This window comes from Callorhinus ursinus, unplaced genomic scaffold (genome assembly GCF_003265705.2).
Source record: "Callorhinus ursinus isolate GAN/ISIS: 27379988/994484 unplaced genomic scaffold, GSC_fseal_2.0 scaffold9, whole genome shotgun sequence".
Classification (NCBI taxonomy): domain Eukaryota; kingdom Metazoa; phylum Chordata; class Mammalia; order Carnivora; family Otariidae; genus Callorhinus; species Callorhinus ursinus.
This window is the reverse complement of record NW_027397071.1, coordinates 59,533,211-59,547,192: the sequence shown is the minus strand read 5'-3', so window position 1 is coordinate 59,547,192 and position 13,982 is coordinate 59,533,211. Positions and strand designations below refer to the sequence as shown.

Sequence of the window (13,982 nt, the reverse complement as noted above, 5' to 3'; positions counted from 1 at the left end):
CCCTTTCTGTGGATTGCTTTTTTACTCTGTTGATTTTATAATTTGAACAAAATTTAAAAAATAAAATTTAGGTCCAGGGTGCCTGGCTGGATCAGTTGGTAGAGCATACGACTCTTGATCTTAGGGTTTTAAGTTCAAGCCCCACACTGAATATAGAGATTACTTAAAAAATTTTTTTCTTTTTAGGTCTGATATTTAGATTTTTTTCTTTTATTGCCAGTCTTTGGTATCCTATCTAGTAAATCATTACCAAATCCATTGTCATGAAAAAATTTTTTTTTTAAGATTTTATTTGTTTGAGAGAGTGAGCAAATGAGAGAGATAGAACATGAGCAGGGGGAGAAGCAGACTCCCCACTGAGCAGGGAGCCCACTGCAGGGCTCCATCCCAGGACCCCAGGATCATGACCTGAGCCAAAGGCCGATGCTTAACCAACTGAGCCACTCAGGTGCTCCAAGGAATTGTCATGAAGCTTTTGCCGTAGGTTTCCTTGTAAGAGTTGTATAGTTTTAGGTCTTATATTTAGGTCTTTGATCCATTTGGAGTTAATTTTTTATATGGTGTATTTATTTTATCCTTTTGCATGTGCATATCCGGTTTACTCAATACAGTTTTTTTAAATTTTATTATGTTAATCACCATACATTACATCATTAGTTTTTGATGTAGTATTCCATGATTCATTGTTTGCGTATAACACCCAGTGCTCCATTCAATACATGCCCTCTTTAATACCCATCACCAGGCTAACCCATCCCCCACCCCCACTCAGCACAATTTCTTGAAAAGACTGTCCTTTCCTCGTTGAATGGTTGTGGCACCCTTGTAAAAAATCACATGATCACATATATGACCATATGTGCAAGGGCTTTCTATTTTGGAGCTTTCTGTTCTATTCCATTGGTCTATATGTCTGTCTTTATGCCAGTACCACACCGTGTTGATTTCTGTAGCTTTGTAGTTAAGTTTTGAAATTAGGAAGGTGACTTCTCCAGTCTTGTTCTTTTTTAAGGTGGCTTTGTCTATTTGGGGTCCTTTGGAACTCCATATGAATATAGGATGGATTTTTCTGTTTTGGTAAAAAAAAAGTCTTAGGAGTTTGGTAGAGATTGCATTGAATATGTAGACCACTTTGGGTAGTATTGTTGTCTTAAGTCTTTTGATCCATGAACATGTCTGTCCATTTATTTATGTCTTCTTTCATTTCTTTTAGCAGTGTTTTGTAGTTTTCATTGTGTAAGTCTTTCACCTCCTGGGTTAATTCCTAAGTACTTTATTATATTATTATAAATGGAATTGTTTTCATAATTTCCTTTGCATATTGTTCATTCTTATTGTATAGAAATGTAGCTGACTTTTTAAAAAGATTTATTTATTAAAGAGAGAGACTGTGGGGGGAGGGGCAGAGGGACTGGGGAGAGAATCCATAAGCAGACTCAGCACTGATGCAGAACCCAATGTGGGACTTGATCTCATGACCCTGAGATCATGACCTGAACTGAAACCAAGAGTTGGATGTTCAACTGACTGAGCCATCCAGGTACCCCGAAATGTAGCTGATTTTTTTATGTTTGCTTTGTTTCCTGCAACTCTTAGTTCATTTATTAGCACTAATGGTGCTTTTGTGTGTGTGGGATCTTTAGGGATTTCTGCATATGAGATGATATTATCTGCAAACAGAGATAATTTTACTTTTTCCTTTGCAATTTGGATGTCTTTTATTTCATTTTCTTGCCTAATTGTTCTAGCTAGGACTTCCAGTACTGAACAGTGGAAGTCATGAAAGTGGGTAGCCTTGTCTTGTTCTTGATCTTAGAGTAAATGCTTCCAGTCTTCTACCATTGAGTATGATGTTCACTGCAGGTTTTTTTTATACATGGCTTTTAAATTTTTTTTTTTAAGATTTTATTTATTTGACAGACACAAAGAGGGAACACAAGCAGGGGGAGTGAGAGAGGGAGAAGCAGGCTTCCCTCAGAGCAGGGAGACCGATGTGGGGCTCTATCCCAGGACCCTGGGACCATGACCTGAGCCGAAGGCAGATGCTTAACGACTGAGCCACCCAGGAACCCCTTTTATACATGGCTTTTATTAAGTTGAGGTAGTTTCCTTCTATTTCCAGTTGAGTGTTTTTGCCAGGAAAGGGTTATCAGATGCTTTTTCTGCATCAGTTGAAACGGTCATGTTTTTTCCCTTAGTTCTGTTAACATGTATTACACCTTTCAATTTCTATATGTTAAACCATCTTTGCATTCTAGGAATAAATCCCACTTGGCCATGGAATATAATCCATTTAATATGCTGCTGAATTTAGTTTGCCTGTATTTTGTTGAGTCTTGACTCACTGTTCGTAAAGTGTATTTATCTGTAGTTTTCTGGTAGTATCTTTATCTGGCTGTCGTATTAGGGTAATGCTGGCCACATTGAATTAGGAATTGTTTTCTTTTCAATTTTTGTTAAACTTTATGAAGGATTGGTATTAATTCTTCCTTAGATGTTTGGTAGAACTTAATAGCAAAGCCATCAGATCTGACTTTTCTTTGCAGGAGATCTTTGATTACTGATCGATTGTCCTTACTAAGTTACAGGTCTCTTAAAATTTTCTGTTTCTAGAAATCTGTCCATTTCACCTAGGTTATTCAATTTGTTGTAGCATAATTGTTCATAATCTCATAATTTTTTATTTCTCTAAAATTGGTAGGAATGTCCCCACATTTCAGATTTTAGTATTTTGAGTCCTTTTTTTCTTAGTCTATCTAGTAGCTAATGGTTTGTCAATTTTATTCAAAGAACCAACTTTTGCTGTTACTAATTTTCTGTGTTATTTGTGTATTTTTATTTCATTGATCTCTGCTGTAATCATTATTATTTCCTTCATTGTGCTAGTTTTGGGTTTAATTTGTTCTTTTTCTTGTTCCTTAAGTTGTGAAAAGATAGGTTGTTGACTTGAGATTTTTCTTGTCTTCTTAATTTAAGCATTTATAGCTATAAATTTCCCCCAGCACTGCTTTCACTGGGTCCCATAAAATTTAGTATGTTGTGTTTTTTGTTTTCATTTGTCTCTAAATATTTTCTAATTTCCCTGTGATTTCTTCTTTGGTCCATTGGTTGTTTAAGAGTATGTTATCTAATTTCCATAAATTTATAAATTTTCTAGTTTTACCTCTGTTATTTCTAACTTCATCCTCTTTTCAGAAAAAACACTTTGTATGATACTTGTTTTTTTAAAATCTGTTGAGTCCTAATTTGTGGTCTGACATATGGTCTATCCTGGAAAAGTCCCATGTGCACTTGAAAGAATGTGGATGCTGGTGGTGTTGGGTAGAGTGTTTTGCACTTTTAGATCTAGTTGGTTTATTGTGTTAAGTCCTCTGTTTCCTTACTTCTGTCTGGTTGTTCTATCCATTACTGAGTGGGTTGTTGAAGTCTCCATTATTGTAGAAATGTCTATTTCTCCCTTTAATTTTGTCAGTTTTTGTGTCATGTGTTCTGTTGGTCTGTCATTAGGTACATAAATATTTATGCTTATATTTTCTTGCTGTACTGAACCTTTTATTAATATATAATGTCTGGCTTTGTCTCTTGTAACCTCTTTTGATTTAAAGTCTACTTTGTCTGATAGTAGTATAGTCACCCCTGCTGTCTTTTGGTTAGGTTTGCATGGAATATTGTTTTCCATCCTTCCATTTTCCATCTAGCTGTGTCTTTGGATCTAAAGTGAGTCTTTTATAGACAGTGTATAGTTGGATCATGTGTTTTTTAATTCATTCTTCCAATCTTTGTCTTTTGATTATATATAGCATTTAATCCATCTACATTTAAAGTGATTAGTGCTAAGGAGGGACTTACATCATTTTGCTCTTTGTTTTCTATATGTTCTGTAGCTTTTTTCTTCCTCATTTCCTGCATTACTGTTTTCTTTTTTGTTCAGCTGATATTTTTTTTAATTTTTTGAGAATGAGTTTCCTTTTTTTTTAAGATTTTATTTATTTGAGAGTGAGTGCAACAGACAGCACAAGCAAGGGGAGGGGCAGAGGGCAAGGGAGAAGCAGACTCCCCACTAAGCAGGGAGCTGATTTTGTTTTTCTTTCTTTACAGGGACAGTTGCTGTTGATTTCTTTTTCTTTTCTTTTCTTTTTTTTTAAGATTTTATTTATTTATTTGACAGAGACCTAGAGAGAGAGCACAGATAGGCAAAGCAGCAGGCAGAGGGGAAGGAGAAGCAGGCTCTCCGCTGAGTAGGGAGCCTGACATGGGGCTCGACCCCAGGACCTTGGGATCATGACCTGAGCCGAAGGCAGACACCCAACCAACTGAGCCATCCAGGCACCACCCCTTTTTTTTTCTTTTTTAAGATTTTACTTGAGAGAGGGAGAGGGACAAGCACACTCCCCACTGCACAAAAGCCCGATGGAGGGCTCTATCCCAGGACCCTGAGATCATGACTGGAGCTGAAGTCAGGCACTTAACCTACTAAGCCACCAAGGCACCCCCCAGATAATAGTTTTAAATATTAGTTTGTTTTCCCCTCAGGAACTTCAGGTATATGCATCATGGATCTTTGTCTTTTTTCCATATCAACATTCAATCTTAGATCTTTTGTACTTCTTTCTTTTAAAAAATTTTCTTGTTTTCAGGGCACCTGGGTGGCTCAGAGGGTTAAGCCTCTGCCTTAGGCTCAGGTCATGATCCCAGGGTCCTGGGATCAAGTCCCACATCCGGCTCCCTGTTCAGCGGAGAGCCTGCTCTCCCTCTCCCTCTGCACCTCCCCCTGCTCATGCTCTCTCTCTCTCTGTATCTCTCTGTCTCAAATGAATAAATAAATAAATAATCTTTAAAAAAATTAAAAAAACTTTCTTGTTTTCTTGCATTTCTTCCCCTTACTAAATTTTTATTCAAATCTGTCCTTCCTTGGGTACTTTTTTTTTTTTAAGATTTTATTTATTTATTTGAGAGAGAGAGAATGAGAGATAGCATGAGAGGGGGGAGGGTCAGAGGGAGAAGCAGACTCCCTGCTGAGCAGGGAGCCTGATGCGGGCCTCGATCCCTGACAGTCGCTTAACCATCTGAGCCACCCAGGCGCCCTCCTTGGGTACCTTTTAACTTAGTTTTTTTTTTTTTTTAAGATTTTATTTATTTGACAGAGGGAACACAGGTGGGGGAGTGGGAGAGGGAGAAACAGGCCTGCCGCGGAGCAGGGAGCCTGATGCGGGGCTCGATCCCAGGACCCTGGGATCAAGACCTGCGCTGAAGGCAGACGCTTAACGACTGAGCTACCCAGGCGCCCCTTTAACTTAGTTTTTATATTTGATATAATTTTGTCTTTTTCTTCCCTTTTTAATGAATTGTTTTTTCATCTTTTTGCTGAAGGTATTTTTTCACATCCCAAAATGCTTATTGAGGATATTTAATTCAGTTTAAGTGCCGTGTGAAAATTTTCTTCTGATTTGTTGTTGAGTTTTTTTGTTTTTGTTTTTGTTTTTAAAATAAGCTCCACATCCAGCATGGAGCCCAACACAAGGCTTGAACTCACAACCCTGAGATCAAGACCTGAGCTGAGATCAAGAGTTGAACGCTTAACTGAGCCACCCAGAGGCCCCGGTTGTTGGTTTATTGGAAGAATTTTTCTCAGCTGAAATGTGTAGATTTGCTGCTTAAATATTTCTTATAATAGCCTTACATGGAATTGGTTTGAATTTTTAATTTTTTGTTATTTAATTGACATAGTTCCTAATTCAGAAGCATTGTCCATTAGTGATGTCAGTTAGCAATGTTAGGTTTCTTGAGTGATGTTATTGGTCATGGTAGAGTAGAGAGGGGAGTGTTTTTCTTTTCATTTTTGCAAGATCGGAGTTTCCCCCTTTATTTTCTTTTTTTCCCTTCACTATCTAGAAATGCTGAAAATTGGGTCATACCTAGTTTTATTGCATTCCTTGTTAATTTTATGTTTTGGATCTGGGGGTACCATTATCCTCCAGACCCAAAGTCTATGTATAGATTTTTTAAAAACTATTAGCTAAGTGGTAGCAGGAAAAATTATGTTAACATTTAATTAATAATAAAATAATATTACAAAAAAGTCAATTCCCTTTTTCATTTTCGTTGTTTTATGTGGCCTTTTACCTTTCTCTTATTGTCTAATTTATTCTATATGAGTAGTACTTAGAAGATACGCAGTTTTGGGCGCCTGGGTGGCTCAGTCGTTAAGCATCTGCCTTCGGCTCAGGTCATGATCCCAGGATCTTGGGATCGAGTCCCACATCGGGCTCCCTGCTCTGCAGGAAGCCTGCTTCTCCCTCTCCCACTCCTCCTGCTTGTGTTCCTGCTCTCGCTATGTCTCTTTCTGTCAAATAAATAAATAAAATCTTTAAAAAAAAAAAAGATACGCAGTCTTGGTTTTGATTGTTTAAAAATTTATATGCTACCCATTGTTCAGTTGAAGTCTTAACTGTAATGTAGTTGTAGGGAGATGGTATTTGATTTTGGCTCCACTACTTAATTGGTTTGTTACATTTAGCACCATACTTCATCTCTCTGGCCCCATTGTAAAAATGAGGTTGAGGAGAACATTTACCTGTTAGACTTAGGATTCGTTTAACTTTGTAAAGCCCATGGAACATTTAATTGAACACCTGTCATTGTTTCAAACACTCAAAGCCCCTAAAAGCCTGAACTATGAAACCTATTGGTAACATCTTTGTTTTTCAGGTTGCTGGAGGAGCCAATATGAGTCAGATTTCAGAAGCACTGAGCCGATACAGGAATAGGTCATGTTTTATGAAGGAAGCACTCTACAGGCTCTTCACAGAGACATTTTCAATGCAGGTAACCATGCCTGCTATTTTAAAGGTAACTACACTGCAGAAAGGTAGTTTTTGTTACTGCTTTTTACTTAGTTCAGTTAAAGGTGTTCACCAAACACACGGAGTACAGTAACTTATATGCCTTATTCTATAGTGAGCCAAAGTACCCTCACGGAGAAAGGAAAACAGTGTTAGGCTTAATTAACTGCCTGATCGTCTCTCATTTTCAGCATCTAAGTTAGTTCAAGTCATCCAGTGTTTTGATTTAGTCTGAGAAGGAGATATAGTACATATGTACTATTTTGCCTAAAATAGGAGACCTTAATCTATAAACAAAGTATTCACTTTGCTGTAAATGTTTCTTATTTATTCATTCATTTACTCTTTAAAACCTAACATCTGGTTTTCTAAAAGAAAACAACAGTGTCTTCAACAAGAACAGAGCAAAATACAATAATTGAAGGTGCCAGATTTACCATATAAAGTATTTTGTGAATAAAGTAAAATTACCAGTATTGATGGGGCCAAACTTTGCTTTGGTTTATAGAAAAATGAATTTGTTTTAAATGTTACTGGAAGTATTAAGTGGTTTGGGAAAGAAAAGTGCATTTATTTAAGGTGAAATGTAACATGAAAATGAAGACTTGAAGTCACTTTGTCTTTATTATTATTTGTAATTCTTTATAGTTCCTTAAAAAAATTGGGTATTTCTGCACTGTGGGAGATAAGCTTTTTTCATAACTTAGAAGCAGTACCGTATAAAGTGAAAAAAACTCTGGACCTTTGTTTCTCATTTGTAATGAGGAGATTGAATTAGATATTCTAAAAGTCCTTTTCATATCCAAGATTCTGTGATTTTTGAAAATCATGTTTTGTGTTTTGCTTTTTTTTTTCCCCTACGTATTTAACTTGGATGATGGCAATCCAGTGAAATCCTAGGAGCAATTTAACAATATAGAAAAAAGTCATTTTCTGTAGTGGAACTGTGTCCCAGGTCTGTCTCTAGGCTCTGTTACTTCATGAAGCTGTCAGAGTGAGGGGCTCTGGTCTCTTAAAATCATGGTTCATGCCAGTATCAGCAGACTGGTTTCTGAGGTCCATAGAGATGGACAGGACAGATTGCACTGTCCCTGAATGTTAGCACAGGTGTGGTCTAAGCTTAGTACAACGCCTTCATGTTTCATTTGTGTTGTAGGTCTTCCACAGTCTGTCTTCTAATGACCTTTCTCATGTTATGTTTGCAGTTTTAAAAATCTTTCAAAATTCTGTTAAATTCAAATTTTTTCCTCCTCTGTTGGATTCATCCCATCCTTTTGTCTGTTTTGTGTATTTCCTTATCACATTTCCATTCCTTAGGAATTCCCTTTTCATTCCATCCCTATCTCTACCTTCTTCTGTCCAAATCTTATCTGAGACCCTGCCTTAAATGTGCTCTCTGAATGAAGAATTCTGTTCCATACCAGAAATGAATGCTGCTTCCACAACTACCTTAGGTAGCACTTTATATATACGTTTATGATGCTTTTTATTTTTTTCCAGTTTCATGTTTTGATATCCCTCACAATGTTATTTGTTTACATACTGTATTTTTCTCACAGGGCTTTATGCTAAGGAATAGGGTGTAATTCATGTTTGTGTCCTGTAGTGCTTATCACAATGCCCTGTATGGAGTGAGGTTCAATAAATGATTATGAAATCATGGAAGAAATGGAAGTCCAAAGAAGGGAATTGACTTGCCTAAAGTCACACATCTAGTTAACAGCTTCATTTGGATAGGAAGGTATTGGTGTTGCCCTAAAAAATAAATGCTGAGGATAGGGAAAAATCTTTTACTTTCTGTCCCAATGAGCAAATATTTTTGCCAACACAAAAACAAGACAGTATAAAGAGCGTTCGGGGCACCTGGGTGGCTCAGTCGTTAAGCATCTGCCTTCAACTCAGGTCATGATCCCAGGGTCCTGGGATCGAGCCCCGCATCAGGCTCCCTGCTCAGCAGGGAGTCTGCTTCTCCCTCTGCCTTTCCCCGCCCCCCGCTTGTGCTGTCTCTCTCTGTCAAATAAATAAAATCTTAAAAAAAAAAAAAGAATGCTCATGTTGTCATATGCCACTAAAAACAAGTTCATCTTCAGCTTGTGGCTGTAGGAATGAGGAATCATCCATTGGATTTGCCAGTGCAGTTCACAGCCAGTGCTTGCACCCTCAACTTAACACGCCAGGGCCTGGCCAGGGGAATGCCTGTTCGTCTGTTGTCAGAGGTCACCTGTCTGCTTTTCAAGGCTCTGAAAAATTTCCCTCATTACCAGCAGGTAATTGAATACTTGACTGCTTCTTACTTCAGGACAAATAACATGAAAAAAATTATTAGTATTAGTTAATATGAGCTATTATTAATATTAGCATTATTTTGTTTCGATTTTTCATCCTCCCTGAGAGAGAATAGATAAGGAATTTATGTTATAGAAAAAAATAGCAAATTTGGATTAGCAATTGGGTTTAAATTTTTAAAATTTTTTTAGAAACCATTGACCCAGAAATCCATATACTGTTAACACTTCAGTACATCCTTAGAGGCTTAACATCATATGTGAAAATTAAATTAAAAAAAAAGTTGAATTGAATCATAGATATAAATATAAAAACTGAAAACCATAAAACTTCTAGAATAAAACAGGACAAAATATTGGTGACCTTGGAGTAGGCAAAGTTTTCTTAGGATACAAAAAGCACATGTCATGAAAGAAAAATAATAAATTAGAATTCATCAAAATTAAAGGCTTCTCATATACATACACATACACATTGAAAAGGGTAAGTCATGGGATGGGAAAAATGTTTTGTTTATATGAGAAAGGACTTTTTATAAATATAAAGAACTCTTAACTCTGCATAAGACAAACCCATTTTTTAAAAAGGCAAAAGATTTGAGCACTTAAGAAGATTAAACAGATGACAGATGAGCATGTGTAAAGATGCTCAGTGTTTTTAGTCATAATGGAAATGCAAATTAAAACCACTTTGAATTAACCACTGCATGCCTAGATACTACTACACACCCTCTAGATTGGTTGAACTTAAAAGACTGACAATACAAAATGTTAGCAAGGGTGTGGAGCAACTGAAATTCTCATATATAGATGTTAGGGATGTAAAATGATAGAACTACCAGTTCAACAGTCTGGTAGTTTCTTTCAAGGTTAGACATATACCTTCTTTACTACCTAGTCTTTCCACTCCAAGAGAAATCAAATCATATATTCATACAAAGCCTTTTGCATGAATATCATAATATATCCCCTAAACTGAAAACCTTTCTATTGTTGAACAGCAGGTGAATAGATAAACAAATTGTGGTATATTCATATAAGAAACTCCTCTATTTGGCAATAAAAAGGAATAAAGTACTGATACATGCAACATGGATGAATCTTAAAAGCATTATATGCTAAGCAAAATAAGCCAGACACAGAAGAGTAGATATTTTATGATTCTAGTTATGTGAAATTTTAGAAAAGATTAATCTGTAACGACAATGTAATTTTCTGAGGTTGGGATTGACTAGAAGGTGGTACAGTGCAACTCTTTGGGTGATGGAAATATTTTTTATCTCATTTATGGTGATGGTGGATGGTAGTGGTTATACACCTGTATCAATTTGCCAAATCTAATTGAAGTGTGTACTTACAATGGGAATTTTTAAAAAATACAATAAGGAAGGTGGTCTTTCTTCAGTAAAAAAAAAATCTGCATTTTCACTTTCTCTTGAAAAGTTGGAAGCTCCTTCACAGTTTAGTGTTTATTCCTTCATGGAAGCCATCAGTTGGAGTAACAACTGCCCCTATAAAAGGGCATGAATTCTCCAGTTCATAATTTCCACCACTGCTCTGCTGTGTCACACTCAGCCCTCTTCATTTGTTTCTGTTACTGCCTAGTTCCTGTTGGCATTTCAGGCTTGCTGCCCCTGCCTCCTGGCCTACTTATGGCCTTTCAAAGAGATGGTGTATTTTCTGTTGCTACAGCTTTCTCAGGAGGCCTTCTCTTTCTTTTCTATCTGTAAAGGCCCAGTTCAACCCTACCAGTCTTAGGTTGCAAGTACAGCTCTATCACAGAGTTAGTTATAAGACCTGGTGAGGACATTTGTAGATGGCAGGCTTCAGGTAATTGCCACTAGGGTTCATGGGGAAGAGACCCCCTGCTTTGCCAAAAAAAAAGTGGGGGCAGATTATTCTTTAGGCAGAGGTGAATGTGACAGAGTAAGATTACCTGAAGAACTTGGAGAGGGCCAGGTACACAGTGAGTTCTCAGTAAGAAAAGCTCATTAGTAGCACCTTCCAAGTGCTTAGAATCTTTATTTAGAATGGGGTATCCCTTTGCTCAAAATTATTTTTCTTTATTCCCTTAAAGTTACAGAAGAATTGTCTTCTCTCCTTAACTAATTCCAGGATTCTTGTGGATGTTCCATTTGACAGGCAAGTATAAAACTTGGTCATCTGATTTTGGGGTGTTGACCAATGTTACTCTGAACTTTGATGGCTTTTGGTTATTAGCTTATTAGCAAGCTTTTAATTAAGGCTGGGCTAAGGTGTTTGAGGAAAATGTTCTGTAGAGCACCTGCCAGAGAGGTGATTGGAAGTACCTACAGATGACTCTTGAACAATGCGGGGATTAGGGACACTGTTCCCCTCACCCCCCCACCTGCACAGTAAAAAATGCATGTGTAACTTTTGAGTCCCCAAAAACTAAACTACTCATAGCCTGTTGTTGACTGGAAAGCCTTAGTGATAAACAGTCGATTAACACGTATTTTGTATGTTAAGTATTATTATATACTGTATTCTACAATAAAGTAACCTAAAGAAAAGAAAATGTTATTAAAATCATAAATGAGAAAGTATAATACATTTACAATACCATAAAAGCTTACATTATCTGTTTATAAGATGAATCCTCCGTCAGTACCTACATCAGTATCATCTTACATCATACAAAACACTGTAGATGTATGTATTACTAAGACTAGATATCAAAAATGAAAAGGAAGGGGCGCCTGGGTGGGTCAGTCGGTTAAGCATCCGACTCTTGATTTCGGCTCAGGTCATGATCTCAGGGATATGAGATCGAGTGTCAGGCTCCATGCTCAGCAGGCAATCTTCTCTCCTTCCTCCTCTCTCTTTCTGCCCCTCCTCCTGCTCACGCACTCTCTCTAAATAAATCTTTACAAAAAAAAAAAAAAAGAAAGAATGACAATGTAGGGCACCTAGCTGGCTCAGTCGGTAGAACATGTGACTCTTGCTCTCACGGTCATGAGTTCGAGCTCCACGTTGGGGATGGAGTTTACTTAGAAAGAAAACAATGTGAAAAAGAAATACTTATTTACAGGGTACCTGGGTGGCTCAGTCAGTTAGGCACCTGACTCTTAATTTTGGCTCAGGTCATCATCTTGGGGTTGTGGCTCTGTCAGGCTCTGTCCTGAGTGTTCACGTGTACACACACACACACACACTCTCTCTCTCTCTCTCTCTCTCTCTCTCAAAAACAAAACATGTATATATATTTATTTACGGGTGTATTCATGCCCCGATAATGGAGAAGCAGCAATATGATTGCTTTATGGTAGTGTTGTATAATCAATAGAATTGCTTCATGGTAGTGTAGCCTCCCACTAATGAATGAATTGCTATGAAATTTTTATGGCATACAGTATAACAGTCATATTTATAATACAATATTGGAAACACTGTTACATTAAAAAAAATAAAACTACTGGGGCGCCTGGGTGGCTCAGTCGTTAAGCGTCTGCCTTTGGCTCAGGTCATGATCCCAGGGTCCTGGGATCGAGCCCCGCCATCAGGCTCCTGCTCGGCGGGAAGCCTGCTTCTCCCTCTCCCACTCCCCCTGCTCGTGTTCCCTCTCTCGCTGTGTCTCTCTCTGTCAAATAAATAAATAAAATCTTAAAAAAAAAAACAAACTACTTACTTGTGGTGATAGGCTGATAAGCAGTTTCTCCAGTTATGACAGAAAGGCATACTGTATGGTAATGTAATTCTTTGAAAGCAAAGTTATAAGCTGTAAGAAAACTAACACATTATTAATTTTATATTAAATATCACTTACCTTATGCCGTATAAGGATAGGCTGTCCACTTCCGGTCTCGCATGTGATGTTCTCCATCGTGAATACTTAGGTAATGATGATAATGATGACACAGAAACATCTCATACAGTTCTTGCTGTGCAGTTATTAGATGTTTACATGAAGATACATACACAACAGATAAGTTTATTAACTGTAAGCATGATGGTTATTTACTGCTCATTAAGTGGAAGTGGATCATCATAAAGGTCTTTATCCTCATTGTTTTTATGTGGAGTAGGCTGTGAGGGAGAAGAGGAGGGGTTGGTCTTGCTGTCTTGGGGGTGGACGAGGTGGATTGAGAGGGGAGGCAGGCACACTTGGGGTACCTTGACAGAAATACATCATAATTTCTGTCTGACTTCTTTGCTTTTTCATTTCTCTAAAAATATTTCTATATAGTACCAATCCTTCTTCTACCATATGCTTTAGTTTCTTTGCCCATATCATAGAAGGGTCCATGTTATAAAAGAAGTCAAAAGCAGTCTTGAATAATCAGGACCCTTCTGCCAGATTATCTAATGTCAGTTTATTTTCTGGCACTGCTTCTCCTATGTCTTCTTCCTCATTGTTGGACACTGGTTTGGAAGAGCTCATGTCCATCAAGTTGACATCTGTTAATTCCTCCGGTGTGGGGTGTATCAAGCTCTTGAATTCCTCCAAGATCCATATCTTGAAACTGTTCGCTCCCCACCCTTTTTTGGCCTTATCTACAATCTCTTTCATGATTTCCTTGATTGGCTCTGTTATAAATCCTGTGAAGTCACGCACAGCATCTGGACACAGTTTTCTTCAGCAGAAATTTATTGTTTCAGGCTTGATGGCTTTTTTTTTTTTTAAGGCTTGATGGCTTTTATGGCTTTTTCGATAACAACAGTGGCATCCTCAGTGGTGTAATCCTTCCAGACTTTGATGACGTTCTATTAGGATTCTCTTCCATAGCATTGACAGTCCTTTCCATAGAATACTGTGTGTAATGAGCCTTAAAGGTCCCTATCACCCCCTGATCTGGCTGAATTAGAGGCGCTGTGTTTGGGGGCATATAGACCA

The 13,982-nt window shown here is 37.6% G+C and overlaps 1 protein-coding gene across 1 annotated transcript in view; it reads left to right on the top strand.

Moving 5' to 3' along the window:
- Window positions 1–13,982, top strand: part of ZYG11A (zyg-11 family member A, cell cycle regulator) — an 82,702-nt gene that overhangs the window by 47,266 nt on the left and 21,454 nt on the right. The window contains 3 exon segments of the mRNA XM_025871912.2: window positions 6,709–6,849; window positions 8,933–9,109; window positions 11,205–11,269. Coding sequence (XP_025727697.2) covers window positions 6,709–6,849; window positions 8,933–9,109; window positions 11,205–11,269 — 383 coding nt within the window.